At 49.3% G+C, this 22,340-nt stretch overlaps 1 protein-coding gene across 13 annotated transcripts in view; it reads left to right on the top strand.

Moving 5' to 3' along the window:
• PTPRF (protein tyrosine phosphatase receptor type F) overlaps positions 1-22,340 on the top strand; it is a 791,126-nt gene that overhangs the window by 591,649 nt on the left and 177,137 nt on the right. For 7 of the 13 annotated variants that reach the window (XM_069642423.1, XM_069642422.1, XM_069642421.1 and 4 more), the window contains exon 6: positions 17,044-17,154. In XM_069642423.1, the coding sequence (XP_069498524.1) occupies positions 17,044-17,154 (111 nt within the window). Of the gene's footprint in view, positions 1-404; positions 423-17,043; positions 17,155-22,340 lie in introns of all 13 variants that reach the window. The other 6 variants (XM_069642415.1, XM_069642420.1, XM_069642413.1 and 3 more) reach the window with 1 other exon arrangement.

Below are 22,340 nucleotides of genomic sequence, written 5' to 3'. Positions count from 1 at the left end.
CGTTCAGCTCTCCACCTACAACGGGGGGTTGGGGAGGTAGTTTTAGGTCTGTAGTGGTCTCCACCTCCTTGGCAGGGACATCCTGGCATGGTGGGCGTATTAATTTGAGAGGGAATGTACCAGGGTTTCAGAATTGATCAACCAGCAGTAACCGCAGCGGAAGAACCTTTCGGAAGGTACCGGGGAGGGCAATTGTCAACCACCAGGGGCTTGGGCCAGCTTTACTAACCTCTTGTAACTCTTAATTCCACCTTTCCCTTTACTGACACTTGTTTTCTCTAATACGACTAAACACCGACTCTTCTCTCTTTATTTTTGGTCTGTTCTGTTCTGATTTCTGGCCTCCTTCTCTCTGTACTAACCACCTCTTTTTAATCTTATTTGCATTCAAATTACCTCGCCAGGTGGTACACCGATCAGAGGTAAGAATGGCAAAATGTCACCTCACCCCCATTCCCTGTTTGCCCCCCCCCCTCACTGTGTTCTCATCGTCAGCTTCTCTGGGTCCCCCTACCGCATTCCCTCGCTTCCCGGTGCTCCCCCCCACTCATCCGGCACCTTCACACCTACGTTTTTCAATTTTTTTGTTGTCTTTTCGTTTTCCTAAGAGTTAACATGTGTGGATCATCCATTCCAACGGGGGGTGGGGGGTGGTGGTCTTGCAGCAATCCCTTTGCGCTCTCAACCCCTCCCTCCCAATCATTCCAGCTACATTGACGCATTCACCGCCATCTTTGACTGATGCACAGGGCAGGCCAAGCTTGCAGTGTGAAACTGGTTTTCGGAATAGAACCCCATCGATGGGTCTGATTTGATGCAAGAAGCATTGAGACCACCAGCGTCAATTGGGCCCCAAAGGTTGGGCGAGCCTGGGTCAACGTTGCTGCTGATGGTTTGACGTAGGGCGATGAAATGACTAGTAGAGTTTTCTTCAGATCTGGACCCCAGAACAGTCCCTATGTTGTTCCAGGTGTGTGAATTAATGGCCATGTTGCAACATTGGTGTTGTCCGTCTTCTCCCTGATGGGTGGGTGCCCATTTCTGAAAGATGAAGCCTGCTTTGCACACAAGTAGAGTATCCCTCCTGGTGAACTTTACAGGCCAGGCGGACTTAGAATCCGTAATCCCATGTTCCTCCTCTAAACAGATGCATGTGTCTGCTTGGCAGTGCCAGAACCTCCAGGTGGTGACTATTGGCCATTGTGAGCAGCGTGCAGTGTGCGAGAAGCATGCCCTTGTGTGGGCGGCCGACGTATGGCACCGTTCATCAGTGTGTGCATGTGCTGTTCCTGAACACTGCTTGGGAGAATTTCAAATGTAGATGTCCACCTTCGCACTAGACACTTAAAGACCACCTCCATACCAAACACCTGAAGGCCACCTCACCCCAGCTGCTACCTCCCCTTCTGGCACCTGAAGGCCATCTCCACACCAGGCACCTAAAGGCCACCTCACCCCAGCTGCTACCTCCCCTTCCGGCACCTGAAGGCCATCTCCGCACCAGGCACTTAAAGACCACCGCCATACCAGACACCTGAAGGCCACCTCATCGGCATCTTTCAGTCACTTTTGCATAAGACCACCTCCATACCAGGCAACGGAAGGCCACCACAGCACCAGACACCCGAAGGTCACCTCTGCACCAGCCACCTTAGCACCAGGCACACACCAGGCACCCGAAGGCCACCTCAGCACCAGGCACCCGAAGGCCACCTCAGCACCAGGCACCCGAAGGCCACCTCAGCACCAGGCACCCAAAGGCCACCTCAGCACCAGGCACCCGAAGGCCACCTCAGCACCAGGCACCCGAAGGCCACCTCTGCACCAGGCACCCAAAGGCCACCTTGTAACCAACCACCTCCCCTTCAGGCACCTGAAGGCCACCCCTGGACCAGTCACCTAAAGGCCACCTCGCCCCAGCTACCTCCCCTTCAGACACCTGAAGGCTACCTCATCAGGCACCTTTAAGTCACTTTTGCATAAGACCACTTCCGCACCAGGCAATGGAAGGCCACCTCTGCACCAGGCACATGAAGGGATGAGAACTCTGGGCACAGCTTATTCTGTAGTATTACCCCTCTGCTGGAGCATACATCTAAATTCCGGATTAATAGAAGTGCTGAGATCAGCATCACAAATACGAAAGGAGCCTCGTCCATTTACACTGGCACGCACCCACACACTACATGCTGCCTCATCCCTGCTTTAGGTCCACCTCCTCCACAGTGTACGCAGTCTTTCACCCTAAGATGCAGTACACACATCCTTATCCTCTTGGAGATTGCCCGTGCACCATTCATAAGGACATGTTCACTGCTCCGATTTCCACTCTGTGTATGCCGCCTCAATACACCTCCTGCACCTTGTCCTTTCTGAATCTCCAGCTTATGCACCGCGCGCAACTTCTTGAACCACGTGCTTCCCCACATCCTGCACAGCAGAGACCACCTTGTCCTTTCTGAATCTCCAGCTTCTGCACCATCCTGCACCAGTTGCGTCTCCACATCCTGCTCAGCACACACCATCTTGTCCTTTCTGAATCTCCAGCTTCTGCACCATCCTGCACCAGTTGCGTCTCCACATCCTGCTCAGCACACACCATCTTGTCCTTTCTGAATCTCCAGCTTCTGCACCATCCTGCACCAGTTGCGTCTCCACATCCTGCTCAGCACACACCATCTTGTCCTTTCTGAATCTCCAGCTTCTGCACCATCCTGCACCAGTTGCGCCTCCACATCCTGCACAGCACACACTGCCTTGTCCTTCCGGAATCTCCAGCTTATGCACCATCCTGCACCAGTTGCGTCTCCACATCCTGCACAGCACACACCATCTTGTCCTTTCTGAATCTCCAGCTTCTGCACCAGTTGCACCTCCACATCCTGCACAGCACACGCCGCCTGGTCTTTCCTGGATATCCACCTCCCTTCCCCCACAATACACTCTCCCCTGTGTCTCCTGCACTTTGCACTACTCTCTCCTGGACCAAGCTGCCTCTAGAAGTGCTGGAAAGCTCTAGAAGGAATCACAGCAAAGGCAATTCGGCCCAGGAGCAAGTTCTGCACCGGATCCTTTGCACGGCAGTTTGCACTCGGAATTTGATGACGGCTACTGATACTGTCAAGCGCAGAGGTCTTCCAGTGTAGAGCAGAGGAGTTCCAGCAAACGAGAGCTACGTTTGTAATAGTGGAGTACATGCCAGTCACATGTGCGAAGACTTAACTGCAAAGCAATTTTCATGTCACACTTTGTTGCTCCAACAAGGCCGGCTGAGATGTCACTACTGAGGTCTCTGTGGTCAATTGCACGTGGCTCAGCCATTCTAGACACCACTGGCCCAAGTGCACTCTGAACCCCAGGAATGCAACGTGGCATTTCGGTGGATGTGATCGACCCTGTGCCTACTAAGTATCCCCGCATATACCAAGCGCCCGAGGCAAGTGGTGGCCGCCTTCACGCATGTCACGCCGCTGTTCATTCTCAGAGAAATGTCTGGATCAGAACCTACTGTCTTTGGCTAAAAGGGAAAGGACAGCCACCGTTGTGTGAAATCTCGCAGAGTCCCTCAAAACTGTGCTCTGGCTCTTCCTTCTCACTGACCACACGCTGGCAGCTCCAGGTCCAGGTCAGTGGGCACAAAGAAGGGGGATTTCCATGGACCTGGCTGCCTTGAGGGGAGTGCTGGGGCATGAGCCCGAGGGAGACCCTCTGGGACTCATCGGTCTTGGGGTATTCGCTCACTGTGGTGGCTGCAGGGATGAAAGGTCGCATGGCAGAAGGTGGAGGCGAGCTCCCCTCGCAGCTTGTGGTGCTGCTACATATCCACCTAAACGCGTTGTACATATGTCGCTTCAGCCGAGCGCAACAAGGTGGGGACTGGGACCAGCTTTGTGCATACATGTGGAGAACCTCTTCCCCCTAGTCCGCGTTAAGAGCTGGCTCGGAATAGTACTGTGGATTTGCAGCCGCCGTGCTTCGGTGGTGCCCAGAATATGCTGTGTTCTTCAGGACCCTTCAATGCACTGACTTTGTGAAGACCACCCTTATGGGGTGTGCGCTGAACAGACATCCAGTAGTACGCTGCCAGACCGATCCAATTCTCCAAATATAGTGCCGTATTTGCAGCCTGGAAGTTCTTATCATGCCATTTACTCTGGATCTCGGGTGCTGCCCAGTTGACGGTGGCCACCATCTTGACTTGGATGTGCAGCTGATCCAGGCAACCGCTCCTAGGCACGGAGTCATCAGCAGAACGTACCGGGAGGAGCAGTGAGGCCCGCACTGGAAGCCCCATGCGGTACGTCATCCAGGTACTCCAAACGGACTAGAAATACTGCTGCGTTGGGCATGATCTGGAAGCACCAGTAGTCGTTGGCTGGTGGTCTTTGATACAAGCTGCATGTGTTGGATAATGGCTATTTCCTGTGCCTTAAGTGCCAGCAGCACTTGCCAGTCACAATGCGTAAGATCCAAGTGTGTGTGTACAGCAGCCCTGGGTGAGGCAATGGCTGCTCATCACCCGACGCCCCGTGATAAGGGGTGACCATCGGGCGATCTTTGTCAAGACAGAGTGCTCCGTTCCATCTATCGAGAATTCTAGGATATTGTGAACTTCAATCGATCCTTAATGGCAGGTCGTAAATAGTCTGTTTCCTTTTCTCTAAAAGAGCCTTATGTGCTCGCATCCTACCCAATGGTATCTGCTGAAGAAGGAAATCCAACACTCCTCCCCTCCCCCCCTCCTGGTGCACAAAGTCATGTCTTGGATCGCCCGCTGATGCACAGTGCATGCACTCTCTTCTCCGTGCCTTTACTCGCACTTACTGCAGGGCACACTCAGTCATGCCCTTGGGCTCCACCTCCTGCACCGGGCAGTTAGCCTCTTCCCGGTGCTTTGCCCCCCTCACCCCCACACTATGTTGACTATACACCTGGACCTCCAACACCAGACAGTACAAACACCCATATTCCAGTGCTGCGTCCCGCTACCCGGAGCCCTGGCCTGGATCTCCACCTCCCGCCCAGTTCATACCCCATGCATCTCTGCTTTGTCCTCCATCCCAGTACGGTGCAGGCAGCTTGCCCTGATCAGCCCGTGCAGACTTTTCCCGTGCTGTGTGGGCCTTTGTGTGGCCAGAAGTGTAGCTTTCTGCACTTGTGCAGATGCGCTGTCGATTTGTGGCGCAGGATGCATGGCATCGGCACGGTCCTGTGCCCAGGTCCACTAAGACCCTGGATGGCCCTTGACCTGTCCAGGTGGCTTCTATGTCATTACTTCGAAAAGAATTGGTTGAATACGATTTCGTCAATTTTTATTTCTCTAATTCGATTTGGACGAAAAAATATATGGGGGGGGGGGGAGACCCCCGCAGCCACCCTCTGACCACCCCCTATATTATCATGATTACCCCCGCCCCCCTACCTCCCGCCCCAAATATATTTGCGGCCAAATTCCTAAAGGAAAATTCAACCAATTCTTCTGGGCTGTAATCTTCCTCTGCCATCCAGGTGCTCCACTCTGAATGGGATTGTAGGCTACTGGGAGTGTACCCGTTCTCTGTGAGTCTCTTCTGTGTGGACATGGTGCCTGAGTGATACCCAAGACTGCTGCCGCCGCAGTCACTCGTTCCTCCATGCCTCCATTCATCCACCCATGCATCCATGCATCCAGCACTGCCTTTGATTTCAATACTTGAGTATGCATAGCATGTTTGCACAGTAAAGATTATTCTGTTGTCCATAATGTGATTGCATAATGTCCATGCAGCTTGAAATGTCTATTGTAAGATACAGGTGTGCGTGTATCCCTGTGCGGGGCGGGTGGGTGTGTCCATGTGTCTTGTAAGTGCACAGGTTTGTTTATCTGGAGAGCTCGTTTGGTAGCAGACGGCGCTATAGCTGTGCACACTGCATACACCAAGCTAAAGCTGCGGGAGGGGGGGGGGGGCTTTCCACGTGACTATTGCCAGGACTGGTGGCCTTGAAAGGTTCCAATGCAAAGCGAAATCCCTCATCACCACTGCTGGTCAATAACTGCTGGGAAGCCCCGCCCCTCCCCCTGCTGGTCAATAACTGCTGGGAAGCCCCACCCTCCCCCCACTGGTCAATAACTGCTGGGAAGCCCCCCTCCTCCCCCCTTTTGAGAATGTTGTCATTGCGAATCGGGCCGTTTGGGTTTGAATTACTCTACGCTTAAAAAAGAAATCAAGTATTTAATTTGGTAAAGGGCTCAATGATACTGTTACATTCAACCTGCACACTGTGTCCTTTCCAAGGCAATGGTGTGGGTGTCCCCTAAAGTTTAGATTATTCCTCGTGCCACAGATCCTGACCCCTCCTGTGCATATGCAAACTGCAGGCAAGTGTCCTGCATTGATGGGGCTTCATTCGTGTAACGTTATGCCTTCTTCATAACTGTTTGATACCAGAATGGCAGTGCCCACCTCACTTGGTCCGTTTCACTTCCCATAGGGTTTCAGCAGCTCTAGACTTCTTCAGGACTCCACCGCCTCCTACAGAATAAACTCCCCTTTCTGGCTGTCTGCCCTCTTCTGCTTCTCATGGTACCATGGATGCAATCATGTGGGTACAAGGGTGGAAAGACGCTTGCTTGGTGCTGATTTGGTGGTGGCGGGGGGCATGGCATCACTGTACTAGAGAAGGATGCGCCCATGTGCAGAGGACATATGCGCAGACGTGGTAATCCACATATATGCAGCTGCATAGACATATTTCAAGGTACAGACCCAGGCACACATTTATGAGGACCACAGAAGACGTCAAAGCCTCCTCGATTCTTGACTTCTGGTTCTATCCAGGGTCAGAGTGAGAATCATCACTGTTCTTCAAACCCGAACATCCATCCACATTGAAATTTTCTATAAAGATGATGAAACTTAACACCAAAAATATTCACTCATCTTGAACACCGTTCTCCCCAGAACCTGCACACAGTAGAGCCAGCCCAACAGTCGCGCGCTCACCTCACTGAACGTAGCAAGAGGAGGCTGAGGACAGTGGAGCGCCCCTAATCCCTAGACACTGGTGTACCACTAGAATGGCAAAAGAAAGTTTGTGTGCATGGCTGGCCTTTCAGTAGCAGCCCTGTTCAAAATAGGAAGTCTGCTTATTGTGATACACCATTTTGCAGAAAACACTGATACATATTTTGTCTCCAGTCACCATTGGGCGAGTGAATTTCTCTTAGGTCGAGTATCTAAACAAAGGAACTCGCCCTGCAGGTCCAGTGGGATTTTTAAGAATTTTCAAGGCATGCTTAAATATGATCGAGGGGGTCTTATGTGGTCCTCCATTGTGAAATAGTCTTTAGCTGATTAAGTATGAAGCATGAGAAGTCACCGCTGTGAAACGTTGGATATCCTTCCACGTGCAACTTGTGTGCATGTCGGAAACTCTCGCTTGGGCATGTTGGGGGGTGTATATGACTTAAGTACCGGCCACCAAGCTACCCAAACTGACTTAAAAACAATATGGTTGCTGTTTTGTCACAAACAAAAGGGAAAGCTGTGGATAAATAGAGGCAGAGGCTATCATAGCCAAGCCAAGAGCGGGTAGAAATGGCTTGTTACACCCACATGTCCGACGTTACTAACAAGTAGTGCGCGAAGCCCCTGATCGCGCCGCCCATCACTGAAAAGGAACCCTGGTGTCAGTGAGAGCCAGGGAACTGCCCTTTGAGCCTGGGTTTTAGGTTACCTCCACAAATTAGATGTTGGAAGTCCAATTCAGTATCTCCTTTGGGACTGGCTAGCTTACCCACCATAGCTCCTCCTGCCCAGAGTGCATCAGCCGGCCCCTTCCTCCCACCCACATCTCATCCTGTTCCATGGAGGCATGGCACATATGTCTTCATGGGCTGCAAAGCGCACCCAACTTACCTCCTCCTGGCCCAAAGAGCTCCACCTTGCCCCAGCCTCCCCCCACCCACCCCCACCATATCTCATCCCATTCCATGGAGACCCAGCGGGCCTATAGCTGAACCCCTTTCCATGGGTGCCCTGGACCAAAGCTATCTTGGACTCTCGAGAGCAGCCACCCCCTGACTGAGTCACCAAGGAGTGGGGGTGGTATAATAGGGCGTCAGCTGGAGGCTGGGGGGGCACACTGAGCTCTAGGGGAGAGCCAGCGGGGACGGCATAGTAAGCACCCACCTGCTGTCTCTTCTGGAACCAGAGTCTGCACTCGCCACATCTCGCGAGCGGCGAGCCCCCCATCCCTCAACCCAGGCCTGTCGTATCGTTTCCAGAAAGCCCCTTGCCAGGATCTCGCCCGGCTTCAGCGCGTGTCCTCGCGCCTCACTGCACCAGTCTCGTGCCATTAGCGTCTCTTCCCGATGTCTCCATCAGCGCCCCCTCCTCCACTGGGGACCCCTGCCCCGGGCTTCTCCCGCGCTTACAGAACCCGCCAGTCCGCCCCTACGCCAGGCCAGCATCCTAATGGGAATGTGTGGCGCCCCTCGCACGCCTGGCTGCTGTGGCGACGCTGCCAGCCTGGGTCATCTAATCACGGTGGGCCTGGGGATCCAGGCAGGGCACGCACGGCATCACGCGCGCACACGTGCATGAAGTCATATGTGCACAATGATGGATATTCAATGTATTACATATTTCATCATTTATCTAGCACAGTGGACCGCTGCCCCCCTTGCCCCCCCCCCCAGAGGACATGTTTCCGCTATGAACTTTCCTGTAGGACATCAAAGGTAAATCTGTGGATTTCTGCATCACGATAACCCAAACAACTATGAACACGCATACGTGCACGCGTGCCTTGTTGAATACGCTCCCCTACCTGTAGCCTGCCCGTAGCGTCTATGGTTTTTTGGATTCAGCCCAGCTATCACTGCCCTTTCTATGCCCAAACCGGGATCCCACCACCTTGCTCCTTGTAGGGCAGTCTGGGCCTTGCGCAGGTGCCTGTTGACTTCCAAATGAGCACAAACTCCTCACGAGCGGGCCGAGCCCAGCAGCTTTCTGCCCACTTCTGGTCTGGGGTGGGTGCCCTGGTGCAGTGGGTGGAACGGAAACCCTTGCCCTGGTATCATTGCTGCTTGCCTTGAGGTGGCCAACCCTGGGTCCCCCTCTGGACCCCCTTACTAAGACTCTTTACACTGCTCCAAGCCAAGAGACCCACAAGACTGGAGTGCGAGCGGCCAATCTCGGTTACTTGCCAGAATGGGCCAAGTGTGTCCACCACGAAGCGTGGGCAGTGGCACCGAGAATGCACCCGTACTCCGCTGCAAGACGGGCGGCTGAAGGGGATGGCACTTCTAGAAAGGAAGCGGCCATCGGTATTCCAATACCGGAGTGGAGACCCTCCCATCACTGCGCATGCAAACATTTCGAATTTCGACATCCTTGTTTCACCCTATATATGTGGGGGTGAGGTAAAGTAAAGCGTGTGTTTTGTTAATGTTAAAGGACATTTGTACCGCGCACTATCACCACTGCAGTGGTGCCCTGGCGCTCTGACGGCTCTGAAAGAGGAGGGGAGGTTGAGTTAGTGGGAGGAAGCAGAAAAAGTGCAAGAGAGCAGTGATGTGCTGTTGGCGGCCTCAGCCCGGTGGGTCCGTTGGCTGGAGAGGGATTGGGGGCTGCTGGGCGTTTCCCCCACATATATATATATATATATGTGGTGAAAAGAGGGGTGGGAACGAAATTCGACATTTTGGTCATTCACAGTAAAATATTCGCAGTATTCACATAGATACTAAACAAGCTAGCCATTCCACGAATAGCCATTATGATATGATGATATAATATGGCCTTTATAACGCGCCTATACACAGTATTCATATGGCGATGCAAGAACCCACGACCCTTTGAATTTGTAGCATAAGGGGAAGCAGAACTACAATTTAAGGTCTGTGGCGGAACGGACAGTGCAGGAATCGATCACAACATTTCTTCTGGATAGACCATGTGTGGGTGGAATGTGCCTTCCTGTTAAGGACATCTCTGTGGCACAAAGTAGTAGCAGAATTCTAGATTTTCGGAAAAATTAAGCAACATACTTGAGACCTCTTTTGTTGGTTGAAATTCGCCTCCAGACCTCGAAATGTGGCATCGTCCCGAAGATTTCTCTGGAATTCGGACTTGCTCTGCAACCTCGATAGTCGAAGGACAAGCAGTTTTCCAAGGAAATATCTGCACCTTGGACTATGTGACCACAGCTCTTCGGCATAACCAGAGTTTCTCCAAGAAATTCTGGGCAGCTTTGGTTGTGCGGCCATCTCCTGAGGAGGAGCAAGCAGAATCATGTTTGCAGACGTAGAACCCAGCTTAGACAAAAGGTCTCCTTGCCCACCGCTCACGTGCACTGCAGTTTAGGACGTGACTTTTAAGCTGCGGTTGGACACAGTTGCGACCTGCATCACTGTTCTCCATGGAGTCCTATGTGCCATGCGTTGACTCACCCAACACCTATTTTAGTCCAGGGGCTCTTGGAACGCATACGCTACTCCTCTAAAAAGGATGTTCTTCCGGAAACGATTCCCTATAACGTAAAGTCCTGAAGAACGGTACTCGGTCTATAACTCCTAGTGTGGTCACGTGGTCTGTTGCAGGAATGTGGTGTAGCGTTATATTGAGAGACCATCCTTAACCTGCTGAGTTCCTTCCCCCGCAATCAAGGAGCCCTACAACAATTTGCGTAAGTTCCTTTTAGCGCCGGCCCTATTGACAACTCAAAAAGAGCCACATATATCTCCCCCTCCCCCCGACCGCCCCTCTGCCCACAGTGAGCCAAGAACCAAGCCGGGGTCTGGAAAGAATATATATTTATTTAAATTGTAAGCTTAAAGAATAATTCATTTGTTTAATCACTCTGAGGAACCTGAGGGCGTCCTCACTGCATGAGGGAGGATCACCTGGGTGGAGTAGACCTGGTGAGTGAGAGAAGACGTCCTTGGGTGAGACATGGTATCCCCCATTTCGCTTTCACCATGAACTCTCCATCCCTCAAGCCTTCATAGGCTTTTGTCAGCCCTTTCACTGTGATTCCCCTAAAGTGTTCCCCAAACTGCATCAATATGGTACTGCGATGAAGACGAGGACAACTGGCTCAACACATCCTCATTTTGTGAAAGTGAACATTTGTCAGCCCCAACTAAGTACTGGGACAAGAAGGAGGACAACAAGAGCAAGGCAGGACAACTGCTTTGCTGGTGAGCGGTCTAGTCCTTTTTGCAATGAAAATGGAGGCAGGAGATTTAAAAGCTGAAAGCCCGAAACAGATGGTGTAAGCTGCGGGAGCGCTGTCAGCTGTGTGCAGGGAGGCCTCTACAGTGTGACGGCATGGCAGGAGGAGCACTGGAGGCCTGTGAAGCAGTGCAGTGTGTATCGGTGGAGGGCGATGGCACGTCATGAGAAGGAGGGCGGCAGGACAGAGGGAAGCGTTCGTATGAATCCTGTTTCGTCGTAGAAGTACTGCTGTGTGTGCGCAAGCCACAAGAAGACCGCTGGACCGCTGGGAGAAGACTCAATCGACTGCACAGAGAAATAGTAACGCATGGCGGCGGAAGAACTCGTGAGGAGCGGTACCGGGATGGCAGGGGGTGATAGAAATGTAGTGAAAGAATGCCATTTTGAATACCGTACGCGATGAAAGCAAGTTAAAGCAGATGAAACGTATTGTGAATAGCAAACAAAATGAAAGCAAGGCCTTTTTAATACCAAACAAATTAAAATCAAGTTGGACACACTCTGGCATCTTGAAAGGAGTGAAAGAAAGATTGTGAAACTTTACTGAAAGGAAAGTTGTGAAATGCATGGAAATAATTAACTGCATTCTTTGAAACAAGTGTTAACAAAGCCAAGAGAGCACAAAGAGTTGAATACGGGATATGTGAACTCCAACATCAGCGATAGCCCACAAAGGGCAAAGAACTTGGTATGATAAGGAACCCAGCATTGGCAAGAGCCAAGGAAATATAAAGAGGTGTACTAAGTGGAAGGTGGCTAAACAAGCCACAATACAGTATCGGGAGAGTGTGACGCACGTGACTGAGGCAAACCTCACTGCTGAGGAGAGGCAGTGGACTGGAGTCCAAGGAGAAACAGTCAAGGAAGGGTACCGGTTGCGTGACCTGTAATGGGTGGACTGTGTGGTCCAACAACTGCACCTAGACCGGGTGCCCCTGAATGGAACAGCCACGGAAAACAGACACAGAAGTTTGTGTTGGGTAAAGACCTTGTTGGAATATTTAAGTGAAGTGTTTTGAAAGCTGGAAGACGGGAAAGGAACACCTATAGTTTAGTAACTACTTTGAACTTGCTGAAGGGGAAACGATTGCAAGCCAAAGAGCTAGAAGAAGCTCTGATCTTTACTTTGAAAACTATTCCCTTTTGGTGCTGACATCCCTACACATTTTATGCAGTTAGGTGCGAGGGCAAGTATAGGCTTTGCGCACAGACAGACGTTTTACTTTAGACTTCCTGAGGTAGACTATGTAGGGGAATCCCACCGTAGCATAGGGCACGTTTGGCATTCACACACCCTGCCTTTTTAGTTAAATAAAACTTTGTTGCGAAAACTTGAACCTGTTGTCTGACTCATGAGGCCTTCACATCACACATGCCACTTTGTCTGTGGCAGAAAACACAGCTTCACTTACAAAACACACTTTTTAGTATGTAACTCTTAAAATCACTTCTTCTGCGTTTACTTTCATCTCACAAACATGGAATACAGGCTAAATAACCGGTTCAAACCTATTGTCCCACAACCCCCATTTGTCACATTAAAGTAACATGACAAGAGCATACACATCGGCACTTCTTGATAAAGGAACACTTTAAAATCACACATACATTTCAATTTTCAAAGCAATATACACAGCAACATTTGTTAGGTTAATTTCCCTGCCCCCGAAATTACTTGGTCTCCCTTCCTCAGCATATAAACCGAGAACTCCATCAAGGGCAAGTTAGAACTGTTCATTTTCCATAACATAGAGGGATCATACAGAAATCACAGCTCCTGAGCCCGTGTCCAGGCCATCACATCACACATCAGGGCTCTTCCCCAAAAACCTAAGAGCCTGCCTCATTGGGTGATTGGGGTGTTCTCACCTATAGCTGGCTCATATGGAGGTTATTCTACTGGCCCTCACATGTCAGATGGCTTTCCTGACCCTTCCCATGAAACTATCGACTACATTGTTGCAGGGTCGCAGGATTACCATTGGCCCATGCCCTCTGCCATCCACCACTGGATTTGTGCTCCCTGATTGGCTGTAGCTGATCTTCCCAGGCCTGGGGCCCAGCTCTGTTCGCAGTGTTCTTTGCAGCTTCTCAAGGTGATGAGAAAGACTATGGGCCTCATTACGAGTACGGCGGTAACCAAGGCGGTTAAACCACCTGGTTACTGCCGGACTCGTATTACCATTCCGCCTCCGTGACTCCTGGAATTACCGGGGTATTACAACCCCGGTGTCCCAGGAATTCTGGAGGCGGAATGGTGTTAATCCCCATTCCCATTGAGTCCCATAGGACTCCATGGGGATGGGGATCATGGAAACACCGGTACCATCTCGTGATAGTGCCAGTGTTTCCTCGTCCTCCTGCAGGCGGGCGGTGTTAAACCCGCCAGGTCAGACCTGGCGAGTTTGACGCCTCCGCCTGCAGGAGATGTGATCGCCCGGCATGGAATCAACAGTGGCGGTGGGTCTACTGCCACTGTTGTTTCCATACCGGGCGAGTTATAATGAGGCCCTGTGTTCCCTTTGTTGCAGTCAGTATTACCACTTTGCCTTTGCGAGTGCCTGCAGGGTTGCAACATTGCAAAACAATACATGAATCATTTCATGTCTGCTTCGCTTGGAACTGTTCCTCTTCTCACCATGGGTAAATGGCCATTGTTCAGTTTGGTTGCACCGCGTGGTTGAAAACTGCAAAATTGAGCTTTCTGGTCTGCAATTTGTGAGGATTTTCTTCAGCTGTTTTGCTGGTGGCTCCTTGTCTCCGAGCTTAGGAGTGTGCTGCTCGTCTCTGACCTGGGCTACGAGCCCTGGCCTGGTGCTTCGTGCAGCCTAATTCTGCTTTTCTTTGACGCTCCATCCTGAGGCCTGTGGCTTCATGTAACTCTAGTAGAGTTATGCTATAATTGCTATATGTCTATATTGTGCTATTCTTCTTATAGGTTAGTAGTATTTTGTTTCTTTCAGGTTCCTTATATGATCCGATAGTTCCATGTGATTAGTTGCAATAAGCTGCTACAGGCTAGCTCTGCATCACTTGTTGCCTTGCATTTCTGCATTTGACTAATGAGAGAAAATAATAAAAGCTTTCGACACTAAGTATATATATCTGTCCTCTATCTACAGAACTGTGTAAGCATGTTCTTCGTGAGGGCACGTCCGCGTAACTACGTGCAGGGATGGGAGTTTTCTTCATGACTAAATTTGCAATGTTGTGGTGCCTCTAATGATGTCAGCACAATACAACATCCGATAGTTATCATTAGTCGTCCAGGTCCAATGAGGCATTTGGATCCATTCTCAATGTTGAAGCACCTGTATCCATAATGACGTTAGCTGGATACGTTTTGAATGGTCTCTGAGAGAATATCTGTTTGCAAATGTATTTGTCACTGGTTCTCCTGGGGGCTCTCCAAACAGTGACTGGCATCTTGCATCTCTGGCACTTCAGGCTGGCCTGCTTATGGGAGTGAAGGGGGTCCTTCCAGGGACCCTCCCATCCCTCCGCTTTCTGGTCTCCCCAGCAATGGGACTCTCCAGCCCTCTTCCATATCTCCACCCAGATGGTGTTACAGCAGATCTCCCTTGATGATATTTTGTAGGCAACTGGCCCTCTTCCATAGTGCAATACCTTTTATTCTCTAAGCCCCTCCCATGGTAAATGGACATTTGGCAGTGCTAACTTAAGATCTCGCAACCAGGATTGGATATTTGCATTTCTCTGAACCCCTCACCGCCAGCCCCATTCTAAGGATTGCTTCAGGAGTCTACGACAGAAAAATTGCAACTCCCTTTTGAGATTTACAATGTTTTACATGTCCAATTTTACCCAAAAGTCCCTACATGGCCTTTTTTTTAATTTACCAATAAATGCCATGATATCTAGATATTAATATTCCTCTCCTCATGACTCATCAGTAAAGCTTACTTTCATTGCAGCACCTCATTGCACAGGTGACTGTGATTATTTGCCCTTTTCCATAAAGTATAACAGTAATGAGCATGGAATTTACTCTCCAAATACCTAAAGTCATAACCCATCATCCCACCAATTCTTAAATACAGGATATTTTCGGGGCAGCCAGAAACACATTTTAGCTTGCTATTGTAATTCCATAAATCGCGCCTGGATACATTTTTATTTTCACAAAATCACCTTTAAATTATCTTTAAATTACATATGAATGGACACTGGGACTCAACGTAGCTGAGAAAGTCACTAGTCATGATTGTCCATTTAAACTAATGGGAAATCTTCAGCATGTATTCATCTCCCCATATAGGTTTCGTTTCTCTTGATCTACTGAAGCCTCTTGGGCTGAATGTTAGTTTAAGACTGGGGTAAACGCCATTAGCCTTTTGTTCTTTGAGGGTTGATAGGCTGAGGAGATCCTTATCATGCAGTTCACCTCTGCCTTGTGATGTCATAAGGTCATGCTGACATCTGGCATTTTGTCCTATAATCTGAAGTTTACCACAATTCTGAGCTCAAAGCTTATATTTCTAAGCATTTTTCCCATTCATGGCTGGGTCAGTGTTGATCTGGCCTGGTTGTAAATACTTTGGTGTACATCAACTTCACAGAGATTTCCCTTCCTGATGAGGAGCCAGGCAGGCCTTGGAAAAACTGTCCAACAACATGAGACCTATGTAAAGAAAAATAGCCTTTAATTGTTGCCAGTATTTTGCATGTGGAGCATGTTACACATTTTAATACATGGCATCTTGCCACCAAACACCAAGTATTTTCCCTGATATACTTTTTAGCATGCAAGGCCATTTTAGTATCAGTATTTGAAAACCCTGCTTTTCATGTAGAAGGGGCCTTTGATTGTCTCTTGCAAATGTGAATGAAAGGCTGCTTTTTCAGTTTGGCACTTCCCCTGGCAATAAATGATAGGCCTTTTGATTTCCAGTCCTTTTCCATAGCCGCATGGCCTTTCCATTTGATCACAACTCTTCCTTGTGTTACTTACAGAAACGCACACAATCTGCATCATTATCGGGCCCATTTTTAGTGTGGAAGTTTGAAGTCTGGCGGGTATTTTTCCAGTGGGCCTTTCAGTTGCATATGTTTGGCTGTGATTAAACCCCACGGTGTCCAGTATAGAGCACTGACCGTCAAAACATGCTATGAACATGTTCTGTTTGCAGTGTCATGTGGAAACTCCTTTTCCTTAAAGTACCTCAAACACGACTACCCTACCAATGAAATGGAGTGCTGTGGCCTTTTTGCAAAAAAGGGTTTGAAAAGACTATTCTGCCTTAACCCAGGGTTGTGTGATACTTGTGATCTCCCACATTGCTGGCACTAGTTCATGATCAATGTTGTTTGTGTTTGGATTCCTGTCCTGAAACCCTGTGGAAGGTGTAGGATCTGGGACAGAATCAATTTCGGAGAAACTGTCACTGGGGATAGCTACCAACAAATATGTCATGTGCCTGTACCCAGTGTTTGGTGCATGAGGCTATACATTGGTATTCCAGGACACCTGGTGTTCAGCATTCATTGTTTAATTACGCCATTTGACCTTCCAGGGTTTAGGGCCACCTGTGCTGTATATCCATGAACCTTTTTTCATCTCTCTCCTAGAGGACATCCTGTAACCTCTTTTGGATGTTGCAAACGTCTGACTGTGAGGACACCCAGTGACCAGTGTTGGTTGTGTACGAACATCTATGTTAGTGAGAACGTGTCGCCTGTCCTGGGCGTCTGCCTCCATTTCGCTATCCATTGTCATCACTTGTAATTCCTCGAGTCTCTGTGCAGATGGGGGTGCCTGCTCACACATTCTTTCTTCTTGTCTCTTCCTATTTATGCACAGGAGCTTTGCAGATCGAGAACAGTGAAGAATCAGACCAGGGAAAGTACGAGTGTGTTGCCACCAACAGTGCCGGAACTCGTTACTCTGCACCTGCGAACCTGTATGTGCGAGGTGAGCATGTCCCCCACCCTAGTTCCCTACTTGCCCTTTTGCCGTGTCACCTCGCCCTGCCTATGCGGACCCCGACAGCTCCTGTGTGCCGTCTGCATGCTCTGATGAATAATCGTCTGTAGATTATGGAATCCAGTTGCAGTGCTGCTTTTCCTGCCCGTGGTCCAGATGTACTTGGTTTCTGAGCTGGTAACATACTTCCTTTTTCTGATGATATTTTGTGCTTCCAGGTCTCCTTCTTGCCACAGACCATCCTGGACCATCAGCTGTGTTTGTTCTTGATAGACTGGCAGACGGAAATCCCTTCACCATCCTGTTTGGCTGCAGAATTTGTGCAGTCACAGCTAGAAGTGTCCCAGAAATGCTCACATATATGCACTTTCTACTGACACGACATCCACGTTTTCATTAAGCACTAGGAACAATGAGCACCTACTACCTGCGGATTAGCCCCCCTCTTATCACCTTCACCATAGAGCATAACTTTGCAAAGGTTTTGCCCGCTATACCCTGGTTCAGCAGTTGCCACTGATAACTCGCACAAGCACTGGTGATACTGCACTGTGTGTAATGCACCCACCCACAGCGTCTATCCTCTGAGCTGAAAGAAGTCTTTACACTAGTAGAAGTTATCTGTTGCTTCGTATCATTCATACAGCTTTTTCTCGGTATCACAAGTTGTTTAATGGCCTCACACATAGTGCTGTGTGATGGGGACGGTAAAGTAGTTTGCATGGAATCTAGAGACTTCAAGACAAACCTGATGGCTTGGCAAGGCGGGACCAGGGCCTGAGGATGGGCAGTCTCCAATTTACCTCCACTATCCCTACCTGTCCATCATGCCTTTGAAAGGCTGAGCTCAAATATTTGTCGTTGACTGGTCGTTCAATAGCACTGCCCGCCTGCTATATGGTATCATTGTATATCTGCTAGCACCTAAATGCTTGCCTGTACCAATAATGGCTGCATACGGATATGCGTTGATTCTCGGATGTCTTTTAACTAGTATATTATTACAATCCCTCAAAACCTTTACTTAAGTGCTAGAAATGATGGAATTGCAAATTTACATTGAGGGCTGCCATGCAGGTCGCTTTATCCAGTCAAATGCCAAAATGCCCATGCTTGGTAAGGAAGGGCTACTAAATTGGTTAACTGTATTAGTGAGAAGTCAAGCGTCACTTTTGGAGACTTTAATTGGTTCTCAAAAGGGAGCTTCCAGTGAAGGCAGCCGAGCCTCCATGTAGGATGCTTTGCCAAAATGGCCCGTGTCCTTATATGGAGAGACTGACTGGAGGTCTTTTGCCTAATTCCACTAGCTAACTAACTGCAGGTGTAAAGTTCACCAAGGCATATTTATTACAACCTCTTCCCAGCTGGCTGCAACAGCGTATTGCATCAAGTCAAGCTCGCATGTCGCAAATAAAATCCTCTTTTTGTCAGCCCCAGGTATTGGTTTCATTATCTAGCCCACTTTACAGTCTGCTCCTTCGGAAAGTTTGTTCTGCGCCTTTGCCTCTGCACATTATGACGAGGTTCCTTATGAGACCTTAGGCCCGTCTGAACCCCCACGCCCCCGTTTGACCTGGTAAATCTTATCGCATGACTCCATATTCTAGAGCCAAGCCTGCCATGGATCAGACTGATCCGCCCAAACTGTTTATCACCAGGGCGTGGACCTCTCTCTGCTCCCCTGTATTCACCCCCCCTCCACCAAAGCTGTGGAAGACCTCGCCGTCATAAGGCCACCTCTGGTGTGATTGCAGCCGTAAGGCATGTTAATGTCTCTATTGTCTCCCCACTCTTTTGATGTGCTTATGCACCTGGAAGTTATCCCCGTCGTCCTCCCTCTCTTGCCACATTTGTGTTCCCCTATCCTACTCTGCCTCATTTATACCACTCAAGTATTTAAAGTATTCACTGTTCTTTTATCACTTCCTCCAAATGTCCTCTTGGTAAGACTCCTGATGCCGAAGGCGTATCCATCTTGGCACAGAAGCCCTCCACTGGGCTGTCTAGCAGTGCCGTACTAGCCTCTTGCCATGGGTCTAGTGATTGAATATACCCCAAGCTGCCTCTTCCAGGTACAGACTGTAATGTGCCCAGCACATGCCTGCTGTCACCCTCTTGTGGGGGCATGAGGTGGTGTCGGTGTCGTTGGGAGTGGTTGGTCGAGGCGGCCCAGGGCTGTTCTCTGTTGCAACTCATTGGCGGCGAAAGCCTGCAAATATGCTTGACCGCATGGTCCTGAATCTGAGGCATTGGCTCTTAAGCACCTGTTTACCATGTCGAAAGTAACACCCAACATGGAGGCTTCAATGTGGAACCTTAAATTTGCATCATACGTGTGCCTTTTTGTTATGCAACTCTGTGTCGTGTGTACCTTTTGTGTTCTGTTCATACATCCTCCTTGCAACTCAGATCCGTTTTTCATTTTAATGTTTGCTAAGTCATAGAGCTGCCTTTCTCGTCTATTTTCCATATGTGCGCCTTAAGTAGGTTTTTATTCACATCTTAACTGGATTGTCATGCATCAGTCTTTTATGTGGGAAGAATACACCGCAAATTGATTCTGTGGCGGAGTCATGCAAAAGCCACTTAAGACAAGGCAATGCTCATGGTGTTTGTAGAGGTCATTTCAAGGAGGACGGAGGCACTGTTCACAAAGGAAACCATATATAGTTGGCTTTGTCAAAGAATTACATGGACGCCTGCAGTAGTCAACATAGTCTTATGCTAGGTCACCACATATATGGAGGTGCTTGGAGTCCTCCTAATCACACACACAACATCCACTTCAACCAATACGCTGCCGACGCACAGCCATAGCTCAAGAACGACTCCATCACGGACATCCACAGGCTCAAAATCTGCCTCTCGCTGATATACCCCCAAGAGCATGCCAAGACACTTCTTTACTTGGCATATTTGATGAATGTATAAAGTGTATCAGTGCCAGGAAGTTAGCTTGCCACAGCCCTGGAAAGGGTGTTGGGTTTAGCAAGTCTGAGATTCCTACTGAGTCTAGAGCCCGGTCGTCTGCCATGTTCTGCGCTGAGGCTGAAGGGTGAACTGTTTCACAATCTGTCTTCTGGAAGTGCTGGAACCCCTTTCCCGCCGGCCACCCATACAGTTTTAGCACAGTCTAGGATTGACAAAGGAATCTGATGAGACCGAACTCCAAGACCGTCATGGCCCCGAAAATGGAAATATCTTTTACACGGAAACAAAGGGACTGAAGCTTGAATGCACCAAGAGGAGTGTCTTGAATCATCTGGAGAAGAGAATCTTTACCCTTCTGGGCAATTTAATCGCTTTAGCGACATGATCCAACCAACCCCAGTCCAACAATATTGTGCAGGTGTGGGTATGTACATGCCGTAGTCATGCAGCAGGCTGTTGAGAAGGCCGAAGAAGACGCTAGGACTTCAGTCAATGTTAAGGATTGCGGAGAAATGGTTAGGTTTGATAGAAACTAGATTTTGTGGCAGCCTTCATCTGAGCCTCCAAGGAAGCGATACCAAGCATACATCGTTGCATAAGTATTGGTACATTGGACATGGCGGCCAACCACTGGCCAATAAACAGTCTCATTTCCTTCAATCCAGCTCTAAGCTGTTGAGCTTCAAATATCTGAGTAATAGGAATGAGTGTTCAGTTTTGCTGTCTCGACCATCACAACATCTGGTAAAGATGTGTTCATCGTCTACGTATATGAAAAAGTAGAAGGGATTCAATCTTATGCAAGAAGGCAAAAGGGATTGTGGCAAAACTCAGTAGATCTGATAACGGGATGTGGGCCTCTGCCCAGCTTCGAAACTTCTGAGAATGCTGCAGACTGTGCGCCACCTTAACAAGGAAACTGTTTGAAACCTACTCCTGGGACGGTGGGACGAGCCATGTGGAATATGTCCCATGCATGACATCACTGTGTGAGAAATTGTCTGGATACCACTAGTGGCGCTGGAAGGGGGGGGGGGGACAAACAGGTTAGGCTGAATGTCTGGGGGAGATGGAAGCCTATGGGAATAGTGACAGTGGGGGGTCTGCTTGAGGAAGGTAAGCCCAAGAAGTTTGAGGACTTGGTTGTGGACACAGGGTTACATTGGGGACAATATATCACATACTCTCGACTACTGCAGATCATGAAGGATAAGTGGCCGGAAGCCAAACTGGCCGCACAACCAGTAGAGGTCATAGAAACATTCTATGACGTTTCGGAAGGAGGACATTAAGTTTCCCGTATATACGAGTTGCTGATGACTAAGGTGGGCAAGGAGGTACTTCGCATAAGACAGAGTTGGGAGGCAGGGGTGGGTGAGCCCATGTCAGACGGATTGTGCAGCAGAGTACAAAGATACCACAAAACGGTGTCTAGGAAGGTACGGTTTCAACAGATCCAACTATGTGACCCACAAGGCATACCTAACCCCACAAAAAAAGCTACGTTCAGCCGGTGGGGGTGGGCAGCTCAGATGTGCCCGAAGTGTGAGATGGTGAACGTTGAGATGGTGCATATGTTCTGGTCATGCGTGGAGATAAGTACTTTCTGGGGAGAAGCAGCCCAAATAATGACAGGAGTGGAAATTACTCTGGATATGGGATCCCCTTGGGTGTGTTTGTTGGGTGGCTTCCCAAGGCCTAGAAGAGCCAAACATGTGAGTAAATTGAAGGAATTAGCATATATACTGAATAAACGCAGGATTGCGATGAGTTGGAAAGTAGAGACGTGACCGTCCGCACAACGATGGTGTAGAGATCTAGAGAAGGGTGCTAATGTGGAAACAGTTGTGCGGCAAGAAGCACGAGGGAGGAACGAAGATTCGGAGGATGGTGGGTTGGAGGCTTGGAGGCAATTGATTGCTGCTTTGTTCGTCTCGGGGCATATAGCCCAGGACGAAGGCGAGTCCGGGTGTGAGGGGGATAGTCAAAGAACAACCGAGAGATGAGGAAATAGGCCAAGTTGGGAGGGGGGATTTGGCGGTGGTGGAAAAAAAAAGCATATAACCGGTTGTGTGTGTGACCAAGTGATGCTTTGTAAATGTCAAGGGTTATATGTAAAAACCAATAAAAATGGTTTATAAAAAAGAAATTGGCAGGCAGAGCAGTAGTATAAGAGTAGCTTAGAGACTAGGAGCTTTAGCTGAGCTCCCACGGCACTAACCAGTGGGGTCGCAGGTAGGCAG

The sequence above is a fragment of the Ambystoma mexicanum genome, chromosome 1q (genome assembly GCF_040938575.1).
Source record: "Ambystoma mexicanum isolate Mex_15411 chromosome 1q, UKY_AmexF1_1, whole genome shotgun sequence".
Lineage (NCBI taxonomy): Eukaryota > Metazoa > Chordata > Amphibia > Caudata > Ambystomatidae > Ambystoma > Ambystoma mexicanum.
The sequence above is the reverse complement of the archived record's forward strand: the minus strand, read 5'-3'. Positions and strand labels throughout refer to the sequence as shown.